The 27797-nt window shown below is 43.9% G+C and overlaps 1 protein-coding gene across 4 annotated transcripts in view; it reads right to left on the bottom strand.

Moving 5' to 3' along the window:
- Nucleotides 1-27797, bottom strand: part of WDR70 (WD repeat domain 70) — a 291197-nt gene that overhangs the window by 246779 nt on the left and 16621 nt on the right. For all 4 annotated transcript variants that reach the window (XM_075842124.1, XM_075842132.1, XM_075842147.1 and 1 more), the window contains exon 6: nt 12108-12167. In XM_075842124.1, coding sequence (XP_075698239.1) covers nt 12108-12167 — 60 coding nt within the window. The remainder of the gene's footprint in view (nt 1-12107; nt 12168-27797) is intronic.

Raw genomic sequence — 27797 nt, 5'->3', positions numbered from 1 at the left:
TCTGAATACACATCACGTCCTGGCTATTCATATGTATATTCATTGTCAGGACACTGCAAGTAATGTTAGTGTTTGTGTATGTGGCTGCATATAGCTATATCGCTAGTGCAGTGTAAATGAATGGAGAGAAGTGTATGACGCTTAAAGCTAAAAATCGCTCATAAAGTGGTTTAAAATAGATAGTTTTCTAAATAAAAAGCATTACTGTCACCTACATACTATAGCGCCGATCTCCTTATATAGGAGATAGGGCACTTATAATGTGGTGACAGAGTCTCTTTAAATCAGAATTCAATTATAGTGTGTATGAAAATGGGTTTTCTAAATTGGACAACCCCTCTAAGCACTTTCACACATTTTTTCATGCACTTTGGCGCTCCAGGCCACCCACTCTGCAGGAAACTGCACCCCACCCCCATACATCTTAGGGTATGTTCACACGGCCAAATTTCAGACGTATACGAGGCGTATTATGCCTCGTTTTACGTCTGAAAATACGGCTCCAATACGTCGGCAAACATCTGCCCATTCATTTGAATGGGTTTGCCGACGTACTGTGCCGACGACCTGTTATTTACGCATCGTCGTTTGACAGCTGTCAAACGACGACGCGTAAAAATACAGCCTCGTCAAAAGAAGTGCAGGACACTTCTTTGGACGTTTTTGGAGCTGTTTTCTCATAGACTATTTAAAACAGCTCCAAAAACGGACGTAAAAAACGCTGCGAAAACGGCGCGAAAAACGCCGCGAAAAATGCGAGTTGGTAAAAAAACGTCTGAAAAGCAGGGTCTGTTTTCCCTTGAAAACAGCTCTGGATTTTCAGACGTTTTTGTTGACTACGTGTGAACATACCCTTAGGGGCAAAGTGCCCGTTCAGCTCCCGTGCCTTTAACCCCTTCCCGACATTTGCCGTACATGTACGTCATGGAAAGTACTGACTTCCCGCATCTTGCCGTACATGTACGCCAAATGTTTGGGACCGGCTCAGAAGCTGAGCCGGTCCCATCATCACCGGATCTCAGCTGTATCTTACAGCTGACATCCGGCTGTAACGGCGGGGACCGAAATTAGCTTCGATCCCCGCCATTAACCCCTTAAGTGCAGCGCTCAAACGCGATCGCTGCACTTAAGGTGTTTGCAGCTCATCGGAACCACAGTAATGAAATTGCCGGGGTTCCGGTGGCTGCAATGGCAACCGGAGGCCTAATACTGGCCTCCCGGTCTGCCTAGCACCGAAGCCGGTCAAGATCCGCCCGGCGGCGGAGCCTGATCGGCTTCCGTAGCTGTCGGCAAGATGGCGCCGGGTCAGGAGCTGATCCGGCGTCATCAGCGGTGGAAGTCAGCTGTACTGTACAGCTGACATCCACCTGTAACGGCAGGAACCGGAGCTAGCTCCGATCCCTGCCATTAACCCCTTCGATGCAGCAATCGAAAGCGATTGCTGCATCGTAGCGGTTACTAGCAGATCGCCAGCCCTGACAGGCAATCGGGACTGGCGACTGCTGTTATGGCAACAGGAGACACAATGGTCTCCTGCTCTGCCATTACGGAAGCCGATTTAGGCCCCGCCGGGAGGCGAAGCCTAATCGGCTTGCTGTCAGTGAATGACTGACAGATCTAATACATTGCACTACATAGGTAGTGCAATGTATTAGAAAAAAAATAATCTGACCGTTGGAACTTCAAGTCCCCTAGTGGGACTTGAGAAAAAGTGTAAAAAAAAGTATAAAAAAAGTGTAAAAAAAAGTGCACAAAATAAAAGTTTGAAAACAGTAAAAGTTTCAAGTAATCAAATAAAACACAATCCCCCTTTTACTCTTATCAAGTCCTTTATTATTGAAAAATAATAATAAACCATATGTATTTGGTATCGCCACGACCGTAACGACCGGAGGTATCAAAATATTATATTATTTATTGCACGCGGTGAACAGCGTAAAAAAAACCGTAAAAAACTTTACCAGAGTTTCTGTTTTTTGGTCACTTTGCCCTACAAATATTAGAATAAAAAGTGATCAAAAAGTCGCACGTATCCAAAAATGGTACCTATAAAAACTATAGCTCATCCCGCAAAGAACAAGCCCTCATACACCTCCGTCGACAAAAAAATTTAAAAGTTATGTGGTTCTCACAACTTGGCGACAGAAAAAATACATTCTTTTTACAAAAGTTTTACAAAATTTTATTGTGCAAAAAGTTGTAAAACATGAAAAAGTTCTATAAATTAGGGATCGCCAGAATCGTACTGACCCGCAGAATAAAGTTAACATGTAGTTTATAACGCATGGTGAACGCTGTATAAAAAAAAAACCGAAAAAAGCTGTGCCAGAATTGCGTTTTTTGGTTTACCTGGCATCCCAAAAAATAGGATAAAAGGTGATCAAAAAGTCGCATGTACCCCAAAATGGTACCAATAATAACTACAGCTCGTCCCGCAACAAACCAGCCCTCATACCGCTACGTCTATGAAAAATAAAATTAGTTATGGCTCCAATAAGTCAGGAAATAAAAAAATATGCAGTTGTGCCCGAGGGGAACATTTCTTCTGTTTGAAGAGGCGATTTTTCAAGGACCTAAAATTAGGGAACCAGGAAGGGGAGAGCCCAAACATATCTGCTGGAAGCGAGGGTGCCTGTATTATACCAGGACAACAACTTCCCTGCAAAATTCCCCAAACTACAAAGGCGCGGAGTGTGGACCAAAAGGGGGATAAGAAATGACACCATTTATCAGTGCGACACCGGCCTGTGCGGAAAGGATTGCTTCACAGCGTAACACACATCTATGGATTATTTTATTGTTTTTTTTTACCCCATTATTATACCACCTGACTATGCCCCTTATATACTCCGCCCGGCTTACATATGCCCTACATTATAAACGGAAACACCAGTAAGACTCCAAACAAAACTACTACCAAGCAAAATCCACGCTCCAAAAGCCAAATGGCATTTCCTCCCATCTGAACCCTACAGCGTCCCCAAACAGCAGTTTCCTTCCACATATATGGCATCGTCATACCCGGGAGAACCCTTTTAGCAATTTTTGGGGTGTGTGTCTCCAGTGGCATAAGCTGGGCACGACATATTTGCCACTGAATGGCATATCTAAGGAAAAATATAAATTTTTAATTTGCACCATCCACAGCGCATTCATTTATGGAAAAGATCTGTGGGGTGAAAATGCTCACTACACCCCTTAATAAATGCCTTGAGGGGTGCAGTTTCCATAGTGGGGTCACTTCCCAGGGGTTTATTTTTATTATTTCACATCTGAGCCTCTGCAGTTGTGAACCAATACTTTGTAAATCGCCAAATTAGGCCTCAATTTTACATGGTACCCCTTCACTCCTGAGCCTGGTTGAATGTCCAGGCAAGAGATTAGGGCCACATGTAGGGTGTTTCTAAAACCAGGAAACCCAGCATAATAATTAGAGAGCTGTCTTGGTATGGTGGCACAAGCTGGGCACCACATATTGTCCACATATCTGTGGAAAAAATCCCATTTTCACTCTGCAACATCGAGTTCACACTAATTTCTACAAAACACCTGCAGGGTTAACATGCTCACTACACCCGTAGGTAAAAGCATTGAGGGGTGTAGTTTCCAAAATGGGGTCACTTCTGGGGGGTTTCCACTGTTTTGGTCCCACAGGCGCCCAGAAACCAATCCAGAAACATCTGCACTCCAAATGGCGGTCCTTCCCTTCTGAGCCCTGCCGTGTGCCCAAACAGCAGTTTATGACCACATATGGGGTATTGCCGTACTCGGTAGAAATTGCTTTACAAATGTTGGGTTCTTTTTTTCCTTTATTTGTTGCGAAAATGAAAAAATTTGCGCTAAAGCTACGTCTTATTGAAGAAAAAGGATTGTTTTTATTTTCACTGCCCAATTCTAATAAATTCTATGAAACATCTGTGGGGTCAAAATGCTTACTACGCCCCTAGATGAATTCCTCAAGAGGTGTAGTTTCCTAAATGGTGTCACTTTTTGGGCGTTTTCATTGTTTTTTCCCCTCAGGGGCTTTGCAAATGTGACATGGCCGCCGCAAACCATTCCTGTTCAATGTGATCTCCAAAAGCCAAATAGCGCTCTTTCCCTTCTAAGCCAAGCCGTGTCTCCAAACAACCGGTTATTACCACATGTGGGGTATTGTTTTACTCGGGAAAAATTGCTTTACAAATTTTGTGGTGCTTTTTCTCCTTCAGTCCTTGTGGAAATGAGTAAAAATAAGCTAAACCTACATTTTCTTTGAAAAAATGTTGATTTTTATTTTCAGGGCCTACTTCCAATAATTTCTGCAAAAAACCTGTGGGGTCAAAGAGCTCACTATACCCCTAGATAATTTCCTCAATGGGTGTAGTCTCCAAAATGGGGTCACTTGTGGGGGGTTTCCACTGTTTTGTCTCCTCAGGGACTTCGTAAATGTGACCTGGCCTCCGCAAACCATTCCTGCTAAACTTGAGCTCCAAAAGCCAAATAGCGCTCTTTCCCTTCTCAGCCCTGCCGTGTCTCCAAACAACCGTTTATTACCACATGTGGGGCATTGTTTTACTCGGGAGAGATTGGTTTACAAATTTTACGGTGCTTTTTCTCCTTCAGTCCTTGTGGAAACGAGAAAAAATTAGCTAAACCTACATTTTCTTTGAAAAAATTTAGATTGTCATTTTCAGGGCCTATTTCCAATAATTTATGCAAAAAACCTGTTGGGTCAAAACGCTCACTATACCCCTAGATTATTTCCTCAATGGGCGTAGTCTCCAAAATGGGGTCACTTGTGGGGGGTTTCCACTGTTTTGTCCCCTCAGGGGCTTTGTAAATGTGACATGGCCTCCACAAACCATTCCTGCTAAACTTGAGCTCCAAAAGCCAAATAGCGCTCTTTCCCTTCTCAGCCTCGCCGTGTCTCCAAACAACCGGTTATTACCACATGTGGGGTATTGTTTTACTCGGGAGAAATTGCTTTACAAATTTTACGGTGCTTTTTCTCCTTTAGTCTTTGTGAAAATGAGAAAAAAAATCGCTAAACCTACATTTTCTTTGAAGAAATGTTGATTTTAATTTTCACGGCCTACTTCTAATAATTTCTGTAAAAAAGCTGTGCGGTCAAAATGCTCACTGTACCCCTAGATAATTTCCTTGAGGTGTGTAGTTTCCCAGATGGGGTCACTTTTGGGGGATTTTGACTGTTTTGGCACCGCAAGAGCCCTTCAAACCTGACATGGTGCCTAAAATATATTCTAACAAAAATAAGGCCCCAAAATCCACTAGGTGCTCCTTTGCTTCTGAGGTCGGTGCTTCATTCCATTAGCACGCTACGGCCACATGTGGGATATTTCCTAAAACTGCAGAAACTGGGCAACAAATATTGAGTTGCATTTCTCTGGTAAAACCTTCTGTGTTATAAAAAAAATTGTACTAAAAATTTATTTCTGCAAAAAAATATGAAATTTTTAAAATTCACCTCTACATTGCTTTAATTCCTGTGACATGTGTAAAGGGTTAAGACATTTTCTAAATGCTGTTTTGAATACTTTGAGGGGTGAAGTTTTTAAAATGGGGTGACTTTTTGGGGGTTTCTAATATATAAGGCCCTCAAAACCACTTCACAACTGAACTGGCCCCTGTAAAAATGGCCTTTTGAAATTTTCTTGAAAATGTGAGAAATTGCTGCTAAAGTTCTAAGCCTTGTGAGGTCATAGAAAAATAAAAGGATGTTCAAAAAACGATGCCAATCTAAAGTAGACATATGGGTGATGTTAATTAGAAACAATTTTGGGTGGTATAACTGCCTGTCTTACAAGCAGATACATTTAAATTGAGAAAAATGCTAATTTTTGCAATTTTTCGCTAAATTTTGGTGTTTTTCACAATTAAATACTGAACATATCGAGCAAATTTTGCCAGTAACATAAAGTCCAATGTGTCACGAGAAAACAATCTCAGAATCGCTTGGATAGGTGAAAGCATTCCGGAGTTATTACCACATAAAGTGACACATGTCAGATTTGAAAAATGAGGCTCGGTCAGGAAGGTCAAAAGTGGCTAAAGAGGGAAGGGGTTAAGTATTTGGAGATGCTGATGGGCAACACAGTCTCTCCCCAGTAGGGATGCACGATGCATCGAAACTTCGATACTGTTTCGATACTGTGCATCCCTAAACGGTTCGATACCGCTATTTCCTGTATTTCGATACTGAGCTGCGCAGCCGCACAGCTCAGTATAATAATACATGAATGTATGGGAGCGCGGCTGCGGCTGTGTGATTCAGCCACAGCCCCGCTCCTGAGTCATGATAAGTTCGCGGGGTCAGGATGATGCGATGCGGCCGGCGCTGCACTAATGAGCGGCGGCACTGGAGACAGAACATGGCGGGCGCGCTACAAAACACCCCCATGTTCTGTCTTCAGTGCCTGAACTGCCGCTCATTAGTGCAGCGCCGGCCGCATCACCCCATGCTGACCGCGCACGCACTTCTGTCAGGAGCGGGGCAATGACTGTATTACACAGCCGCAGCCCCGCTCTATAACGGCGGAGATCAGAGAAACCGCTCATCGCCGCCGCTATTCCCCTGAATGCTGCGATCACAGCGGACTGCAGCATTCAGGAGATAATGAGCAGGGGGGATGCCCCTGGATCGCGTCACAGGGAATTCCTGTGACGCGATCGAGGGCCATACCATATATGGGCAGACAGCCCAGGGTCTATTGACGGACCCCAGGGCTGTCTTACCATATTTCTTGTTGTTAGGACATACCCAAGTATGTCCTAACAACTGCCTGTGTGCTATCTGTCCACAGGCTAATGTACTGGCACATATCTGATATATGTCAGTACATTAAAGTTTAAAAATAAAGTAAAAACAAAGTAATGTTAAATTAAAAAAAATACACCTTCACCTTTTTTACAATAAACATTAAAATAAGTCTCAATACATAAAATATTCACATTCAGTAATGGCGCACACAATTTTTTTGCATCATTTATGATGTGTACGCTGTAAAAAAATAAACACGGCTTTCATTCACTTATTAATGTGAGGTGCGAGGTGCGATGAATTTAACCTCCATGTGCCTCACATTAATAGTAATTAACCCCATCATGTACCTCACATATTAACCCATTATGACTGAGAAACTTGATGGGATTAATTACTATTCATGTGAGGCGCGTTCAAAATTCATCACACGTCGCGCCTCACATCAGAAAACGGAAGAATTTTTTTTTTATTACTGTTGGCAAAAGTATCGAAATTGGTATCGAAATCGCAATACTAAACGAAGTATCGGTATCGAAGTCCAAATTCTGGTATCGTGACATCCCTAGTCCCCAGTAAAGCCGGGATGCTTTTAAATGATTGTACTAATAAAAACAAGATAAATCAGATAGAGGTCATCTATATAAAACACAAATCTGTTTATATTGACGATAATGAAATGAAACGTAGAAACGGACCAAGAATATGAAAGCGGCATCAAGGACATCTTGAGTTACATGTGTCCCAAAGAATAAAGGAGCCTCCTTAAAAAGGTCTAGCAGGGGGTACACTTAGTAAATCCATTAAGATTAACTTGCCCCCAACATCCAAATGTTCCAGGTCAACATCAGATAGCAGCTGTTCTGCCATTGAGGAGGTGACCTTGCTGACTCATTGACTCCTAGCTGGGGAACATGGAGCATCGCTGATTTTTCCTCCCCACCCCATGAAAAGATCCTTGTGTGTCACCTCCTTATCTTCACGCACATTAATCACTGCTCCTTGTTCTTTGGCTTTATGCTGCTGGACTCTTTAAAGTTCTCCTAGAAGAGGTCAAAGTTCTCAAGAACAAGATTTAGGAGCACATTTGGAGACTCTCAGCTGGAGACTGCAGAACTTTCTTGACCTTCGTCTTGCTTCAATGACTAACTAAGTGTAGTGATCCAAGGGCAATTGAAATCCCAAATGTGAGTCTTTTGTGTTCCCGGTAAAGGATGATTTAACTGGGATAATACAGTCTCTACCCCTCATTGGTCAGGAGCAGGCATATATCAACATAGCAAGTAGACCCTGACAGATCATATAGACCCTATCATCTACATTACATGACTTTCATATCATAGAGATCTAACATTGATGAACACATTGTCCCCATTGAGGCTTACAGTCCAAGTCGTTTGCCGGCGCGCCCACAGTCCAAGTCGATTGAAGGCGCCCCCACAGTCCAAGTCGTTTGCCGGCGCGCCCACAGTCCAAGTCGATTGAAGGCGCCCCCACAGTCCAAGTCGTTTGCCGGCGCCCCCACAGTCCAAGTCGTTTGCCGGCGCCCCCACAGTCCAAGTCGTTTGCCGGCGCCCCCACAGTCCAAGTCGTTTGCCGGCGCCCCCACAGTCCAAGTCGTTTGCCGGCGCCACCACAGTCCAAGTCGTTTGCCGGCGCCCCCACAGTCCAAGTCGTTTGCCGGCGCCCCCACAGCCCAAGTCGTTTGCCGGCGCCCCCACAGCCCAAGTCGTTTGCCGGCGCCCCCACAGTCCAAGTCGTTTGCCGGCGCCCCCACAGTCCAAGTCGTTTGCCGGCGCCCCCACAGCCCAAGTCGTTTGCCGGCGCCCCCACAGTCCAAGTCGTTTGCCGGCGCCCCCACAGTCCAAGTCGTTTGCCGGCGCCCCCACAGTCCAAGTCGTTTGCCGGCGCCCCCACAGCCCAAGTCATTTGCTGGTCCCCTCCTTGCACATGTCCAACCAGTCACCCCCCCCCCCTAGCTACACCCCTGATTTCCGTTATCTGGCAAAACGTAGGATCAATTTCAAAGGAAGCAAATGAAAATAATCATGTAGTAGTCGTCTCTACGGGGTACCTATATACAATCTCCATGAAGATACGTCACTTCAATTCAAACCAATGGCACCATAGCTGCCAACCTTCTGGTCTCAACCAATATAAATGGACTGTTTTAGGATTGTGAAAAGGTGAATGCACTAACATACTATAGTTATGGATAATTCCGGGATAGAGATCAGTCCTGGTCATGTGATGGACACAGCTCTGATAACTGCACTGATATGAGCCGTTCACCTGTGTGTCCATCACATGACCAGGACTGATTTGTATCCCCTGGAAGTAAACAATGAAGATTCTTATTGAATGACAGCAAGCAGAGATCTTAAAAACCCTGAGGAATTGACACAAAGTATATTGAACAATTATATAACTTTTCGATGTACAAACAATAACATTTATTTGCTAAAACTGGAATACCTCAGCGATTCCCAACCAGGGTTCCCCAGAACATTGCAGGAGCAGAGATTTGTACAGCCGGGATGGTAATTTCACCTGCTCATAGATGCTTGCTGTGGGGGTAGTCAAAGCAGTCAACAAATGTCAGTGTTAGGGTATGTTCACACGTAGTCAACAAAAACGTCTGAAAATCCAGAGCTGTTTTCAAGGGAAAACAGACCCTGCTTTTCAGACGTTTTTTACCAACTCGCATTTTTCGCTGCGTTTTTCGCACCGTTTTCGCGGCGTTTTTTACGTCCGTTTTTGGAGCTGTTTTCATTGGAGTCTATGAGAAAACAGCTCCAAAAACGTCCAAAGAAGTGTCCTGCACTTCTTTTGACGAGGCTGTATTTTTACGCGTCGTCGTTTGACAGCTGTCAAACGACGACGCGTAAATAACAGGTCGTCTGCACAGTACGTCGGCAAACCCATTCAAATGAATGGGCAGATGTTTGCCGACGTATTGGAGCCGTATTTTCAGACGTAAAACGAGGCATTATACGCCTCGTATACGTCTGAAATTTGGCCGTGTGAACATACCCTTACCCTCCCCAACACAACAAATGCTTCTGTGAGGTAGGAATAGACTATTGGGTTCCCAATTAGGTAAAACCATTTTATAGTATATGGAAGTATTATGGGGGCACTCTGGCTGTACGATGACTTTTAACACTTTACATTCTCTCGATCAGTTTTTATTAATTTGTAGGAAAAATGGGCGACAGCCAATATGGCCACCATTAAGAGCCAACGGGGCTGGATTGCCACCTTTCCCAGGCTCCTGAACGGCAAGTCTGTCTAGTTATGCAGCTATGAGAGAGCATGGGATATACATAATGAAGCAAAACTGTTTTTTTCAGTACTCCAGAAAAGCTGGATCATTACCCGCATAGTAGCAGCCATATTGGTTGTTAATCCGCTTTTCCAGAAGACGACAACACCAGGAATTATGGGTGACATTCTAAATTTAACTCCTGCAGGACGCAGCTATTTAGGGTCTTCAGGACGCAGCAATTTTTATCGTTTTTTCATCGCTACGCACCAACTTTTACATTTTTCCATCGACGGTATGGGGGCTTGTTTTTGCAGGACGAGTTGTATTTTTTTAATGGCAACATTATAGGTTACATATAAATGTATTAAAAAAACTTTTTAGGAATTTTGTTTTGAGGGGGAATGTAAAAAAAAAATACTTTGTTTTTTGGGTATCATTTTTGTGGCGTTCACCGTTCAGTAAGAATCACATGTTAACTTAGTTCTGTGGGTCGTTAGGATTATAGCAATAGCACATTTTTTTAATTTTATGTTTTACTACAATTTGCACATTAAAAAAAAAAAATATATATTTTTTTTTTAGCTCCTTTGTTTTTTTTGTCACCACATTCTAAGAGCTATAACTTTGTTTTTATTACCATCCGAGCCGTATGAGGGCTTGTTTTTCGCGGACGAGTTGTATTTTTCAATGCCACAATTTTGGGATAACTATAAATTATTAATTAACTTTGTTGACGGGATGGCAATTTCGCAATAGTTTTCTTTGCATTTCGCGTGCGCAGTCAGAAATCTTCCTATCTGGATTGAATACTCCTTGTTTGCCAGGCCGCCTAGCCCTAGAATGGTCAGCAGAGTCAGGAGTAGGTCAAGCACGAAACTGGCACCAGCAGGAGATTGTAGTGGGCAAGATAGCAGAGATCCGTGGACCCTCATATTCAGCAGCCGGATGTGTACACACCGCCTGCCCCTTCACTGCCCTGAGAGTCAAGAGCAAGACCCCCACTGAGCCCTTCATGAGAGGTGGAATGAAATGATAAAATTATTTTTCTGCCACTAGGGGGAGCTCACTGCATATGGATTTATTATAGAGATGAATAAGAGCTGTGTAAATCCCTATGCAGTGAGCTCCCCCTAGTGGTGACTGCAGGCAGCCAGGATTTTATCATGTTACTCTATGACTGTGTGGAGGGCAGCAGAGAATCGAGAGCTCTGCATAATAAAAAAAAAGGCTCCGACACTGTGAAGACTTATGGTTCTGTTTAGAATAAAATTAAATAGTAAGAACCTTGTCCTGTCCTAGAAGACCTCCATATCCCATCCGAGGATATCAATTGTGCTTAAATTCCTGTACGGTCTGTAAAATTGGGGTGTGGGGGACATTTTGCCTTCTCCACTGTAGGCCCCTATGCACTTTGAAACCCTCCTTTAACTGGTCAAAGATCGCCCACCAGATAGAAATACGGCGGACGGTGTAGGTGCTTAAAGCCCGCACCTCTGTATATATGCAGCCCAACAATACATGATTTAGGGACAGACCATAAATCTTAATATTTTTTTTTCAAAAATACACATATAATAAAATAAAAACACTACCCCCACCAATCATGTTGTAAATCTAGTCCTGACCAAGTTACCCTAAAACAGACATGTAACATATCTAAATTATCAGTATACATTGACGAACACAAAATAAAAAGTCTAACACTATATGATTACCATTAAAAAAATAAATAAAAAAAAAAATGTAAAAAGCACTTTTTTTCCCCCCAATATTAGCCTAAAAACTTAAAAATCACGTGTATAAAAATGCTAAAAAGAAAAACCTCCGGGGGTAACAAATCCCAACAAATTTTAAAAAATGATAGTCATTAAACTAACGAAACTAAAAACAGCAGAACTATGACTGGACCTAAAGACCCAAAATCCCCTGGCTCCCGGGTCTGAAACGCATAAAGATCCTTGATACTGGGCCATCACCACATGGTGAGCCAGTCTTAATACATTTCCCGTATTATATTTATGCTGATCATGGAAATTCATAAAATTCATACAAAGAACACAAAGGTAAATAAGCATAACTTACAGTTTTTGTGCCATGCTGCAGTGTGATCTCATGCGAGTCCGGGATCCGTTTAATAGGGTTCTGTAATAGACAACATGGATGTAAGTTTTATGTGTATACTCTCCCCATGTAATAGACTGTGATGTATGAAAACCAGTGCAGACGAGAGCGGGAGATGTTACCCATAGCAACCAATCAGATCACTGCTTTCATTTCCAGACCCGCTTTGGAAAAATTGGTTGCCATGGGCGACATCTCATGCACCAGTTGTCTGCCTGCCGATCTGTCTTTCCGAGGAATACTGCAAAAAAAACGTATGTCGAGCGGTACATGTTTTTTTAAACATGGGAGTCTATGGGTGACGGATTGTGCAGTTAGGCATCCGTCACGGGAAGACATTAAACGTATATGACGGGAAGCTCCAGTGATGTTTCTGTTTATATAAAAGGATAGTTATGTCGCTGAAGATTACTGCACAGCCGCTCTGCCCGGGCACTATGACCCTGGGGAAGCTCCTGACTCCACAGTGACGTCAGGAGCTTCCCCAGGGCCAGAGTCCCCAGGCAGAGCGATTCTAGATGCTTCCTCTGCCCGGGGACACCGGTCCTTATGAAGCTGCTTAAAAAGAGATAGGTCATCAGTATATGATTGGTGCGGGTCCAACACCCGGACCCTGCACCGATCAGCTGCTCCAACTGCCTCCGGGTGCCGGATATTCTGAACGGCACGCAGTAGTTGGAGACAGAAGATGGCGGCTCTGGTCACAGAATAGCGGCCGAGCTGCAGTACTGGCTCCTATTCATTTGAATAAGAGCAGAGCTGCAGTACGGCCGCTATGCAGTGGTCGGAGCCATCTGTTTCCGTCTCAAACTGCTGCGTACCGTTCAGAATGTCCAGCACCTGGAGCAGCTGATCGGTGCAGGGTCCGGATCCTGCGGATAGCTCATCAGTTGTCCGGTTGTGGAAAACCCCTTTAAGTCACTGTCCCTGGGCGACGTATCCCACTGTATGCCATACAGTGGGATACTTTGCAGCCTTCGGTCGGAGGTATAAGTCATCCTCCCGACGTATAGCTCAGACGGAATGCCAAAGCACGATGTGAAGAGGTCGAGACATGGAAAAAAAAATATTTTTATATAGCTTAGTGGTCACGTGGAATAAAAAAAAAAAATAGCACTACATATCAGGCTGTGATCTTCATTCCTGCATTAATCTTCAGACCACCTGATATTCAGTTTGGAAGCTTCTTTTCAGACTTTTCTCTTGTGGACCGGTCTCTCCCTGTAATAAATGCTTTGTGTCAGGTCTGTGTGTCCATGATGCTGCTGCCTTCACTAGCTCTTAATTATCAGCACAGATAAATCCATATACTGCTTTCTAATTCTACAGCCTATGGGGAATCTCTTCTCCTTTGTGCTGCCAGATACTGAGGAGTGTGTGATTTCCCTCTCCCCTGCAAAGTCTGCGTGGGTGCTACATAGCATGTGTTATTCACCACCTCCCCTAGTGCTTTCCTCCCTATCTTCACTCCGATACTGAGCGAGTTTCTCCGACCGTCCTCGTGTGCTTTCCTCCCATCTACATTATGATAGCGACAGCCTGTGTGAGCTTCCCTCCCTGAAAACTCGGATGCTTTCCCTCTCTCCAGTGAGTGATGACAACTTCTGTGCAGCACTGCGGAATATGCTAGAGCCATATCAGCAACAGAAAAAAATAAAACTGCATGTACAAATCCAGCCACCAGGGGACCACCTTAGGACAAACAAACAGTATTAGGCAAATGTTATTTTTCGCTGATTTTCCTAAATAGTTGATGCAAATGACAGTCAGTATAATCTTCAAGCCATCAACCGTTGGAGTATAATGTGAATTTTAAAGTAAAAAAACTCAAAATGCACTGTTTCACATTATTATGCACAACAGAGATCAAAACATTTTAAAGGTTGTAAAGAGAACTAAAATGGTCATTTGTTGAATTTGCAGCATCAGGAGGTCATATTTACAGAAATCAAAAGCTCTTTCAATCAAAAAAAAACAACTTAACAGGCCAAGTTACATGTTAACATAGGACCCCTTCCTTGATATCACCTTCACAATTCTTGCATCCATTGAATTTGTGAGTATTTGGACAGTTTCTGCTTGAATATCTTTGCAGGATGTCAGAATAGCCTCCCAGAGCTTCTGTTTTGATGTGAACTGCCTCCCACCCTCATAGATATTTTGCTTGAGGATGCTCCAAAGGTTCTCAATAGTGTTGAGGTCAGGGGAACATGGGGGCCACACCATGAGTTTCTCCCCTTTTATGCCCATAGCAGCCAATGACACAGATGTATTCTTTGCAGCATGAGATGGTGCATTGTCATGCATGAAGATAATTTTGCTACGGAAGGCACGGTACTTCTTATTGTACCACGGAAGAAAGTGGTCAGTCAAACTTTACGTAGTTTGCAGAGGTCATTTTCACACCGTCAGGGACCCTAAAGCGGCCTACCAGCTCTCTCCCCATGATTCCAGCCCAAAACATGACTCCGCCACCTCCTTGCTGACGTCGCAGCCTTGTTGGGACATCGTGGCCATTCACCAACAATCCACTACTCCATCCATCTGGACCATCCAGGGTTGCACGGCACTCATTAGTAAACAACACGGTTTGAAAACTAGTCTTCATGTATTTCTGAGCCCACTGCAACCGTTTCTGCTTGTGAGCATTGTTTAGGCGTGGCCGAATAATAGCTTTATGCACACTTGCAAACCTCTGGAGGATCCTACACCTTGAGGTTCGCGGGACTCCAGAGGCACCAGCGGCTTCAAATACCGGTTTGCTGCTTTGCAATGGCATTTTAGCAGCTGCTCTCCTAATCCTATTAATTTGTCTGGCAGAAACCTTCCTCATTATGCCTTTATCTGAACGAACCAGTCTGTGCTCTGAATCAGCCACAAATCTTTTCACAGTACGATGATCACGCTTACGTTTTCTTGAAATATCCAATGTTTTCATACCTAGTGCAACACCTTGGACAATTTCACGCTTTTCGGCAGCAGAGAGATCCTTTTTCTTTCCCATATTGCTTGAAACCTGTGGCCTGCTTAATAATGTGGAACGTCGTCCTTAAGTAGTTTTCCTTTGATTGGGCACACCTGGCAAACTAATTATCACAGGTGTCTGAGATTGATTACAATGATCCAAAGAGCCCTAAGACACAATACCATCCATGAGTTTAATTGAAAAACGAATTAAATGTTTATGACACTTGTATTATCTGGTTCATAAGGTTAAAATAAACGTTTAACATGCAGCACTCTTATTCCCTAGCAGGAACTAGTTTACGGTTATTGTGGCAACTGACAGATGTCCGACTTTAAATAGATCAGTGTGATGGCTCAGAAATCTGTCAAAATCCACCGCTACTTCCCTAAACGTAATCTTCAGTCCACAACCTGTCCTCTTCCATACATCTCTGCTCTAATCTACCGCTACTTCCAAACAGTCTTCAGTTCACAACCTGTTTCCTCCATACATCTCTAATCTACCGCTACCTCCACACATGTAATCTCCGATGCAGAACCTGTCGTCTCCATACAATTCTGCCCTAATCTGCTACCTTCCCACAGGTAATCTCCAGTTCACAACCTGTCCCGTACATACATCTCTGCCCCAATCCCCAAATACCTCCTCACAAACCTTAGTCTTTGCTCTTCTCTTATCTGCTCCTCACATCATCATCGCCAAGATTTCTCCCGTGCTTCCCCCATACTCTGGAACTCGCTTCCCCAACACATCACTCTCCTTTCATCCAAAGTTTCAAAAGCAACCGGAGCCCCCCTCTTCTGAGAAACGTACACCCTGCAGTAACCCTGTCTCCACTACACAACTGTATCAGCAGCTTCTACACTCACCTACGGTCTCCTTCCCTTGTAGATTCCCATTCTCCTCAGTATCAGTCTGCAACTCAGTAAGCTCATCATTATAGTACTGGTTAAGATCATTTATTGTATTTGTTTTATTGTATTTATCCAAACACTGTATTTCATATGTACCGCGCGGCACGCCCTGGAAAAAAATGGCACTATAAAATAATAATGAAAAATAATCTGCCAACCTCACAATCACTGATACATTCAGAAATGATTATGTATCCTGTACCAATAAAACCACTATAAGAGCACAGACCAGGACGGGAGTAAACAACTTGCTTTGAAGGAAACAGCGTTAGAAGGAAGAGACTCTAAAATGGACAAGTACAGACTTCCGCTGCAGGGGGCTGCCAACTTTGTAACATTTCCGTAAAAAAAAAAAAAAATACAATCAATAGAGGCCATGTTATATTCTGGGGTGATGTTTTTGTTTTTTTTAAGGGTTTTCCACCATAAAAATAGATGCCAATGAATGTCTGATCGCTGGGGTTTGACTGCTGGGACCCCCTCTGATGTGGTGGTCTTTGATAAATCACTGCGGCCTCTTCATAATTTTTTCCTGTAACTGCGCAACTCCTAACCTAGTGTGAAACTGCAACAAGGCACCAATCACAGGAATTTCTGACAGTGCAGAGTTGGGGGTCACGATCTGTTGGACCTCCACCAATTAAGACTTACACAGATCCAGGCACAGAGGCCCTGATCGTGACACTTTCATAGTAGCTCCCATTGAGCTCCGTCGCTGTATAAATCCAAATACATTTAGCTCCCTCTAGTGGTGGCTGCAGGTAGCCAGAATAATATAAATTTATCAATTGTAGCATACAGGGTCCTTACGGAGTTTTTCTATCCTATGATTTTTCTGTACGCCCCTACATTTTACCATAGAAGAACCCCTAAAGGTTGTTTCCAATCTGACAAATGGGAGTGGGGTAGTCGAGCAAATTTTGTTCCTGGCTGCTGGGGTAGGGGTGGGGGTGGGTGTTCTGTATTGAAATAAATGAGTTATGGAAAATGCCATGACAGGCTATAAACCACTATGGTGGGAAATCCCTATAAAACAACCAAAAATATTCCGTTAATTAAAAAAGGGAAAAAAATAATAGTCCAACCGTAGGAACAAATCCTCCAAAAGTGTGACCGCTCGCTGACATTACAAACAGCGTCATGTTTTCTCTGCTGATTAGAACGCGACGAGGATACGATGAACACTGACTTCACCCTGAATATTGAGCTGGCATTCCTTCCCGTGTTCCTTGTGGAATCTGAGATTCATAGAGTCGCATTTCAGACAAATCCATCAAAACACTAACAATTATAACTCGGTCCCGTCCGTTAAATTCCACTGTTTGGTGTAACGTCTCACATGTAACACAATTCGCCAGAGGGATGGAAAATATTTGTTTTAAGGGGAACGTTCTCCGTGAACATTTAATCCAACAGCTTTGCCAATGTCAGATCCGCATTGCTGCGTTATTCACTAGAGATCTACTATAAAAGGCTTGTTCAGACCCTGTCCTGTATTACACAGACGACACGTTGATATGAATGGTCACTGTGTAATCCTTAATTTATCCTGTGGTGGCGCTGCAGGGAAACACTTACTTCCAGGTTTCCCCACAGATTACCACCGATCACAGGGGTTGAAGCAAGAGGGACACTTTGTGATCATCTGATTGTCAAGGGACCATTCTAACAAGTAGCGATTGTCTAAAGCGGAGAACCTCTTTAAAGTGAATCGGTCAGCTTAATAGGCTGCCCTATGTCAGGGCAGCAAATTACAGGGACAAATCCATACATCTAGCAGCCGAAACAGCACAAACATTTTTTAGGAGCGCTAAAAGTATATAGTTGACTTATAGTTAGGAGTCCGGTGTATTCATGAGAGAAGTGCTCCCTCCACATCTCTCTGCAAGAGTAACATATGTAAGAGTAAAGGGTTTTACACTAGGTAATTATCGGGCAAATGACCGTTCATAGAACGCTCGTTCCCGATAATTGCCCTGTGTAAACAGGGCAGCGATCTGCCGATGAAGAAGCAAAGGCTCGTTCATCTGCTGATCGTATCGGTTTAAAAAAGTTAAATATTATCGTTGTGGGCAGCACATCTCCCTGTGTAAAAAGGTAGAGGCGCTGCCGACATGATAATGTATGAGTACGAGCGATCCGAGTAACGACCGCTAGTCCCCATCCATAGCTCTTTGTGACCGGAGCAAACGAGCTTCGATCAACGATGTCTCGGCCGGTGTAATAGGGCCTTAACGAGATTATAGCTACAGGCCCGCTAATAGGATCACTGAAAGTATGTAGGATCAATCATAGTTATGAGTCCCATGTATTCATGATGGGAGTGCCCCCCCCCCCTGCCTCCCTCTGCTGTATATACACATCGGTCCGTCAATCACCAGCCTGAAGGGTGGGGAGAGGCAGGGGGAGCACTCCCGTCCTGAATACAGTGGACTCATAACTAGGAGTGATCCTACATACGATCAGTGATCCTATTAGCGGATCTGTAGCTGTAATATCCTCCTCGTACATAAGGCAGCACACTGGTGGATTGGATAGAGCGCACAGGGGCCCATATTATGTCCTTGCATGGGGGCCCAAAGCCGCCTATGCCCGCCACTCTATAGCAATCACTGCATGGCACAGCGGCAGGGCAGAAATGCCATGGTACTATACATAAGGGCTTCATAAAGCAAATTCAGAACAGTAGAGAGGAAAAAAAATCATGTCTGTATTGTCTGTGGTCTGACAGAAAATGACTAAAAACAGCAAAATAACCAGGACAGAAAATATTCCCATAGAATGATCTATTATGGAAAAAACAAAAAAGAGGAACACATGGGTGTACGCGAAGGCCTACGCCAGACACTGCCCAAAAAGTTCAAGAACGTACTCAGAGGTTAATATAATTCTTATGTAAAAGTTACACAATTGCAACACTCCCGTTATACAGTCGAGTCCCATTATTATGACCTGCAGCTAATATCCAGAGTAACCGCCGCATGCGGCACGGATAGCAGCTAGACGGGCTGGAGCGACTCAAGAAGGTGCTGGTCGGGTGTCTCAGGTATCTGGAGCCACGCTGACTGCAGAGCATCCCACATTTGCTGGAGGGTGCGTGGCGGAGGGTCCATAGAGCGAACAAGACGATCGAGGTGATCCCACAGATGCTCAATTGGGTTTAAGTCTGGTGAATTAGGGGGCCGGGGAAGTACTTGGAAGTCTTGGTCGTGCTCTTCCAACCACTGCCGGACATTTCTAGCCGTGTGACATGTCGCATTGTCTTGCTGGAAGATTCCACCTGCCCCAGGGAAGACAAACAGCATGTATGGGTGGAGGTGATCTGCAACGATGGATTCATACCCAAATCGGATCAGAGCCTTCCACATGGATGAGTGTGCCCAGAGAATGCCATGAAAAAATTCCCCAGACCATAACGCTGCCGCCACCGGCTTGTGTTTTTCCAGTAATGGTTGCTGGGTGTTTATTCTCTGATGTTTCTCGCCTGACACGCCAACATCTATCCGTTCGATGAAGCAGAAAAAGTGACTCATCAGAGAAGGCAACCCTTTGCCAATCATCGATGGCCCAATTCCGATACTTTCCGATGCACCTTTGTTAGCCTAGGACCAGTGATCATCCGCTAGGAACAGTGACCATCCGTCTGCTTCGGAGCCCCATACGCAGTACAGCTGAACTGTTGTTTTAGACACCCGTCTGGTAGCCCCCTGGTTGATTTTCACGGTGAGCTGCTCCACCGTAGCGTGTCTTCGGCCCTCGCACAACTTCGTAGCGGACGTTCACCTCTCACATCAATGACACGTGGTTCTCCGCCGTTTCCACGCTTTCACCACAGCAGCACGCGAACAGTTCACAAGCTGCGCTGTTTGAGAAATATTGCAACCCTTGGGCCGAAAATCTATAACCATCCCTTATTGCAACTCTGATAAATCACCCCTTTTACATATGGAAACAACGAGTGATATGTGATCAGACAGCCTATGGCACTCCTTCTATACCCACCAAGCCAGCCCACCACACATCACTTCATCATGGGCTACACGCTGCCGACGTCGAAAGTAGGAGGTACTCATAATAATGTGACTCGACTGCGTATAATGGAGTTTCCCATCCCCGATGCAATTGAAGAATTAAAGGGGGTTTCAGCTTAAAAAAAACACAACAATTTCATCTGGAAATGGCAGAATATAATGAAAAAAGTCCATTTAAATGACCCACCACTCCAGTGGTCAATTCCTAACAGCTGTGTTTACATTGCAGAAGCTGCGACATGCCGTGTCACATACGTCCAGTACATGATCCCTTCTACCAGTAATTGGCTGATGCGGTCATGTGCCCACTTCAGCAGAGACAGTCAGAATCGGTTATTATAAAAAGAATCAGTTTGTTTTTTTCCCCAGAAACAGCGCCACTTTTGTCCACGAGCTGTGTCTGGTATTACATTATTCAAGCGAATGAGGAGGACCTGCAATACCAGACACATCCCACGGACAAGAGTGGCGCTGTTTCTGGAAAAAAAACAAAACACTTTTTTTAACCTCTGAAACCACTTTCAGGAAACGAGCAAAGCAGTTAAATATAGAGGGGGGGCCTCTCTCGGGACCTATGAGCCAATGCATGGAAGATTAGCCTCAGTTTTCCCGCGGTAGACACCCGGGGTTAGTGAAGCCGGATCCTCAGTAATCAACAGATTGCCGGGACACCTTTTTAAAAAAAATGGGGTATCTTTAACAGACAGCCCCATTAAAAAGGTGCCCGTCAGCAGGCCCCCTTCTCTACATGCTTTGCTTTGTATATAGAGTATATTGCTCCCTGCACGCAGATATATTCAGGGAAGTAACTACCCGGGATCCAGCGTATGGTAATGGGCAGCTCATCCAGAGACAAAAAGTCACATCACGGGAAGAAGTGGAGCGCCTATTATAGTAGAGCTTGATCCCAAACAACAGATTTCCTATAAGTCTCTTCAGTGGAATGGACTGCTTGGCGGAGTGAGAGCTATATCCCCTATATAAACTGCTCTGTACTCGGTAAATCCCCTGCATATACACGAGTAGGGGACCAGCTAACAGGATCCCATTCAAATGTGATGTAGAAAATGATTGGCTGACAGCGATAAAATAAGAGCAGACAGACCAGAGTAAGCTCACCTCCAGCAATATCCTGCACCAATGTACTTGTGCACAGTGACACCTACTGGCCAGTTCTATGTAAACAGCCATTAGCAACTGTGCCGAGAAGTGAATTGAAGCGTACCTAACTTTTCAGGAGACTTTTCAGAATAAGTCGTCATATGTGTGTACATGAGGAATAGCATGGTTTCTGGTCATTATAGGACTTGTATTCTGCAGTGTTTAGCAGTTTTCCCTTCTGCAGGCTCTCTCTCCAATTTAGGAGTACACAGTGAAGAGGAAAATCCTGCTCGCTTATCGCTATCACAACAGTCGGAGGACTGTTTGCACTCGACCACTGTAGCTGTGCGGATACATTATATTATATATATACACACACACACACACACACACACACACACACACACACACACAGAATCTGCAGCAGCATGGATTACATTATACAGCAGTAATGACCTGTATAGCGGAGAATCCATCACTAGGATGACATATAACACTTTCTAGAAGCTGCAGCCTGTCTGTGTGCATCTTTCCCACTCTGCTACTACTCCCCCTCCCCTATCCATACACTTGTATGGCCAGCGTTTCTGTGTCTCTCTCTGCTCATGCTCCCTCATCCTGCTCCACCTCCCCTTTCCATAGACTACTATGGGCAGCGTGGCTGTGTCGCTCTCTACTCCTGCTCCATATTTCTCCCTCCCCTCTCCATAGACTTCTATGGGCAGCGTCTGTGTCGCTCTCCCTCTGCTCCTCTACCTATAGACTACTATGTCCGTCTCCTCTGCTCTTGACAACAGGGAGTGGACAGCAGATTACAGGCAGGGAGACACCTAGTGGCAGTACCTTTACACCGAATTTTCCGGTATAAAAATACTACCTTTTAACAGTAAGCTAATTACAAAGATAATATATATCAGGTATACTATTAGATTAGAATAAGTTGTTTGAAAAGTTAGTGTCCATTGAATGAATAAATGAACTAACTAAAGAGCGTTTCTATCAGAAAATTGTTGAGAATTCTATTTCGTCACTTCTTAATTATATTGGTTCCTTCCCTTACCCCACACTTATATCTGGGGTAAGTACGAGTATAAAAGAATTCTTATCGTTTACAAGACAACTTTTCCGACTACTGCATGGTAAGGATCCGTATTGGGCTCTGTTCACATACTGTTTGAGCCTCCTGTCGTAGGTATACGTTGGGGGGGGGGGGATTTCCTGCCGTATACCTCCGATGGGCGGCTGCAACGTACACCACTGTCTATATTGCAGCAGCGAATGGTCTCCTTTTAATCGCTCTTTCATCTGTAGATACTACGGTGTGCAGTTTTCATTGAAGGATAAAAAGTAATGGAACTTTAACATCATTTGGTCATTCAATACCTCTGCTTGCTGCGTGTGAATGGAAACATTCTTGCTTCCATCCAGTGGCTGAAAGCCTGTACAGATCTATTCCTGCTCACACAGCTCATTACAAGAGAGTCCTGAGAGTCCATGTATACGCGCAGTCTTTATGGCTTTTTATTGCCGGGATTAACAAAAAAACGTGGCAAAAGAACGCTGCAGCTGTGCAAAATTAAAATGAGATTTTAATATTTATACCTAAAAAGGAAGGTTTTCCACTAAATCCCAGAAAATCACTATGTTCTTATCCCACGTGCATGCAAAAAGTTGCCAACGAGTCCAAGCCACATGACCAGAACGTGTCTTTATATTTACATTCACTTAAAGCAAGCAGAGTGAATGGTGCTGACGTTCAGAAAACCTAACCTGGCTGCCCTGACTGTGGTATTGCATATTACTACAGGATACAGCTTCTCTCTAGGATACATTCACACGAAGCAATAATGGTTCCTATAAGGTGACTGACAATCTAAGCAATCGGAGATCTAACAAAAACATATTTTCCAACTTTCCCATATGAGAAAAGGAGGTCAAAAAGTAAGTGGGAACATAAAGACTCATCCGCTTCTATAATGGAGCACTTCACAGCTCGCTCCTCTGACTCCAACGTATTCCTTCCAATAGCAGGGAACAATGGACCGCACAGCAGAGCCGTCCAAACACTACACCGACGAGACTCTATAATGTCTCATCACTAAGGAAGCTCGTCTGCTGACCACATCTATCACAATATCTACATCACTAGGACCGGGCGTGCAATTCAGGAGGAGAACAAGTCATCTCGCATTAACCCTTTAAGGACCGGTCTATTTCGGTCCATAAGGACCAAGCCATTTTTTCATCGTGTGATTTCAAGAGCCAGAACGGATTTTTTTCGTCGATGTAGCTGTAGGAGGGCTTGTTTTTCGGGAGACGAGTTGTATTTTTCATCGGCATCATATAATGTAAAGATTGATTTTTCTAAAAATTTTTGGAATGAAATGCAAAAAATAACAGCAATTCCATCATTGTTTAAAAAATAAAAAAAAAATTCTCCAGCTATTGACCGTGCGTTACAAATAACATAACTTTATTCTATGAGTCGATACGAATGCGGAAATAGCAAATATGTATTTTTTTTTTTTATGTTTTAGGACTTTTGCATTATATTAAAATAATGTTTTATCGAAAACAATACTTTCTTTTTTGTGTCGCTGCATTTCTATTTTCTTTTTCTCGATTTTCGGTGACGTTGCGGTATAATGGCTATTTTTCGCGGTATGTGTTGTCGTTTTTTATTAGTATCATTTCGGGGTACATATAAAATTAATAATTAGCTTTTCTTTTTTTTTGGTTTTGGAGGGGGGGTGCAAAAAATGAAAAACATTTGGGAAAAAAAATGCAAATCCGCCATTGTTTTTTGCACCATGCACCGTGGCCCGCGCAGTATAAATAATACGTTATCTTTGCTCTATGGGTCGTTAGAATTGCGGCGACACCAAATACGTATTTTTATATTATATTCATTATAAAAAAAAAAAGGAGATTTATTTCTATTTGGTGGGGAAAATGTATTATCTTTAGAGAACTTTATTTCACATAATTAGTTTTCTACCATGGCCTAATTGTCAGAAATCAATGGCAGGCCCATGGCTGCCGTGGTAATCAATTGGCACCCAGCGATCGCGCCGCACTGATGGACTGACAGCAGCATCTGAGTTATCGCCGATCCTGGCGGTTGAGTATTACAGCTGCGGTCCTGCTGTTGATGGCGCGGGCACAGTAACAGAGCGCCTTCTAGGACTCCTGCCAGCGCCGTACTATTACGTTGCCTGTCATCAAGGGGTTAAAGTCATCTGTCATCGTCATTTTTAGATCCAAAGTTTTGCGCTGATCGATTTGCTCCCAATCCCCTGCTGGACAAAGAGTTAAATGCTACGGACACCTTTGGGGCCATTTTTGTTATTTTTTTATCGTTATAATTATTATTGCATTAGATTTATTATCGGCTAAAAAAAAACTCTTACAATTTGTTCTAAGTTTTGCTGCCTACGTGTATTCTATTACAGAACAGGCTGCGATCAGTCACATCAGTCATCGTTCGTCTATCGGCTCGATCTCCAGCGGCTCTACTTATGATTTGATCAGAATTGAGCTTAGACGATCGTTCGGGAGCCACTGGCGATCAGGGTTTGTGGTTCACTTCCTCACATATTCAAAATCTCTGCATGCTTTCAGTGAAGGAGAACGTTCAGTCCCGACCTTCAAACAGCTGAGAATTTGTTACAATGTACAATGTGCCCTGTCCACACAGTTTTTTGCCGCGGTTTCCGCGTCCAAAAAACGGCCGAAATTGACTCCCAATTTTACAGCGAGCAAAAAAAAAAAAAATAAATAGCGGGAAAAAGAAGCGACATGCCCTATCTTGAGGCGTTTTCCGCCTCAAAAACCCCATTGAAATCAATGGGAGACGGAAATAAACGAGTTTTTTTTGCTGCGATTTTTTACGCGTTCTTCGATTAAAAAAAACACGTGCGGAATTAGGAAGAAAAACGCGGCAAAAAAATGCGTCTAAAATTGTGTAAAAAATAAGGCGTGTGGTGGAAAACCACTTAAAAAAAAAAACGGAGCCGATTTTTCCAGCCAGAATTATCTGCCTGCAAAACACTTCGTGTGAACAGGCCCTAACAAGACGATATTTAGAGTTAATTCACACTGAGTTTTTTGGTGCTGATTTTGACGTGGAAAGCGCTTTGGAATCAGCGCCAAAAAACAGCCAAAATCGCCCCCCATCGATTTCAATGGGAGGCAGAGGCGTTTGTTTTCCCGGGGCGGCTTTTGGGCACTTGCAGGAAAAAAAAGTGGCATGTCCTTTCTTTCTGCGATTTCCGCCTCTGACCTCCCATTAAAATCAATGTGAGGCAGAAAAAACCTGCGGTGCTCGTTTCTGAGCGTGTTTCGCGGCGTTTTTCGCCTGTGGTCCTTGCATTAGCTTCAACGGCACCAGACGAAATACACTGAAAAAAAATAACGTGGAAAAAAGTGCAGACGAGGTCAAAATCTGCCTCAAATTTCCTAAAGGAATTCGGAGGCAGATTTTTTTTCTGTCTGCAAAAAGCTCAGTGTGAACAAGCCTTAGCGTTGGTGTTCAGTTCGGACCTCCACCGGACCACAGACCCAGGTAAGCGGACCTTTACCATCACTGGTCGAGTCCCCCGGATCTAGACAAATGATTTAAGGACACAAATCTAAGAGGAATCCCACGCTCCTTCTCGTCTTTTCCTTTCAAAGGCGCTCTTCTGAATAAAATGTCAAATAATAAGGGCTTGGAAGACTTCCTGTGCGGTGACTTGGCGTGAGGAATATTTCATCATTTCCCTCCGCGTCGACTCCTCTGTTTAACGGAATACAATAGAATCTAAACAAAAGCGTCTTTTTCACAGTGATAGGATCATAGGAGAAGACGCCCGGCTCTACTGCTGCGATATTTATAACACAGAATAGGTGCAGGAGGATGGGAGAAGCCCGGTGGCACCCCGAGGTCAGTTCCTGTGGATGGGCCACCAAAGCCTCCATGTATACAGCGTCACATACACATCAGACGTCTCCCTTTGGGCTCATCCTATACTCTGCCTCTTACAGAGGAGGTGACCGAGCTTTCCCAGACTCCTGAACGGCAGAAGTACGGAGACCCTCAGCATCTGCACTAAAAAAAACAATCAAAACACATGACTGCAGATTTACTATTCAGGACTCTAGGAGAGCCGGGTGACTACCCTGTGGGAGCGGTTACAGCGGCCATAGTCATGGTATCCAGCTTTCCAGAGGGGTTTGACATTGCAAACTGAAAAGTTCAACAACTTTGTAATATACTTTGCATTTCAATTCCTAAATGTTCTCAAGATCTCCGATTGCTGTCAGTGACTGGAAACCTTAAAGAGAATGTATCACCTTTTGGTTTTTTTCCTCAATTAAAACCAGATAGGGAAACATCTTTTTTTTTTTTCTAAATCTGTTTCTATTTTTTGATTGTAGATATTTTTTATTCTATTTTCTGCCATCTTGGCTGAGCTGCTGTTATCATTTAGAGATATGCCTTACAGCAGTCACATGGAGCATAGGAACCTGTGAGCAGGAACAGACCCATCGACTACCATGGGAGAATGTAGTGGGCATGCTCTGTGACCTGTGCAGGGAGGAGGAGGAGGGGAGCGCGGTCATTTCACTACACCAGGATGATCATTTACTTACATGGAACAGGAATACTTCTTTGAAAACCAGATTGCTGCAAAACATCGTCAGGATAGGCCATTGATGTGCAGTTGGTGGGGGCCCGCCATTATGAGCAGAACGATGCTAGAGGACCCGTTCTCTGCAGCACCCAACACAGCGACGACCATTGGTGTGCGGCTGCGTCTGGAATTGTAGCTCTGCCCCGTTGTACTTGGACGGCCCGAGCTGCAATACCAGACAGTAGTAGAGAGTAGTGTAAACTTAGCTCAAGATCTGCCCATTGCCGTCATGCTCTGCAGAGCCAAAACGCAAAGCGTGAATACAGGCGAATGGCGGCCAGATCAGCTTTCCCAGAACCGAATATAACAACGTAAAGGCTGAATAGAAGTCTTAACAATTTACATTACAATACTATAGTGTGGGAAACTCTTAGGCTGGGTTCACACGATCATTTTACGTCCGTAATTGACGGAACGTATTTTGGCCGCAAGTCCCGGACCGAACTCCGTGCAGGGAGCCGGGCTCCTAGCATCATACTCATGTACGATGCTAGGAGTCCCTGCCTCTCGGCGGAACTACTGTCCCGTACTGAAAACATGATTACAGTACGGGACAGTTGTCCTGCAGAGAGGCAGGGACTCCTAGCGTCGTACATAAGTATGATGCTAGGAGCCCGGCTCCCTGCAGTGTGTTCGGTCCGGGACTTGCGGCCGAAATACGTTCCGTCAATTACGAATGTAACATGGTCGTGTGAACCCAGCCTTACACTGACATAGTGATGCAAAATAAAGGCTTTACTGCCCCCTAGTGACACATATGAATAGCTCCAATATCAAAATGAATTACAATTTAGAACGAGTTACAGTATAATGAATCATATTTTGCCATTGCAAATATGGCGCAATTTGTATAAGACATACTCGAAATTCACAGAAACGTTGCTGGGCAATTCGTGTTTATCCTATAATGAACTACTGGATTACTCAGAGAATAATAGCATCGTATAAGTGATCAAATGATC

This window comes from Rhinoderma darwinii, chromosome 1, assembly GCF_050947455.1.
Source record: "Rhinoderma darwinii isolate aRhiDar2 chromosome 1, aRhiDar2.hap1, whole genome shotgun sequence".
Taxonomy (NCBI): domain Eukaryota; kingdom Metazoa; phylum Chordata; class Amphibia; order Anura; family Rhinodermatidae; genus Rhinoderma; species Rhinoderma darwinii.
Note: the sequence above shows the minus strand (reverse complement) of the source record. Positions and strands in the feature narration are given on the sequence as shown.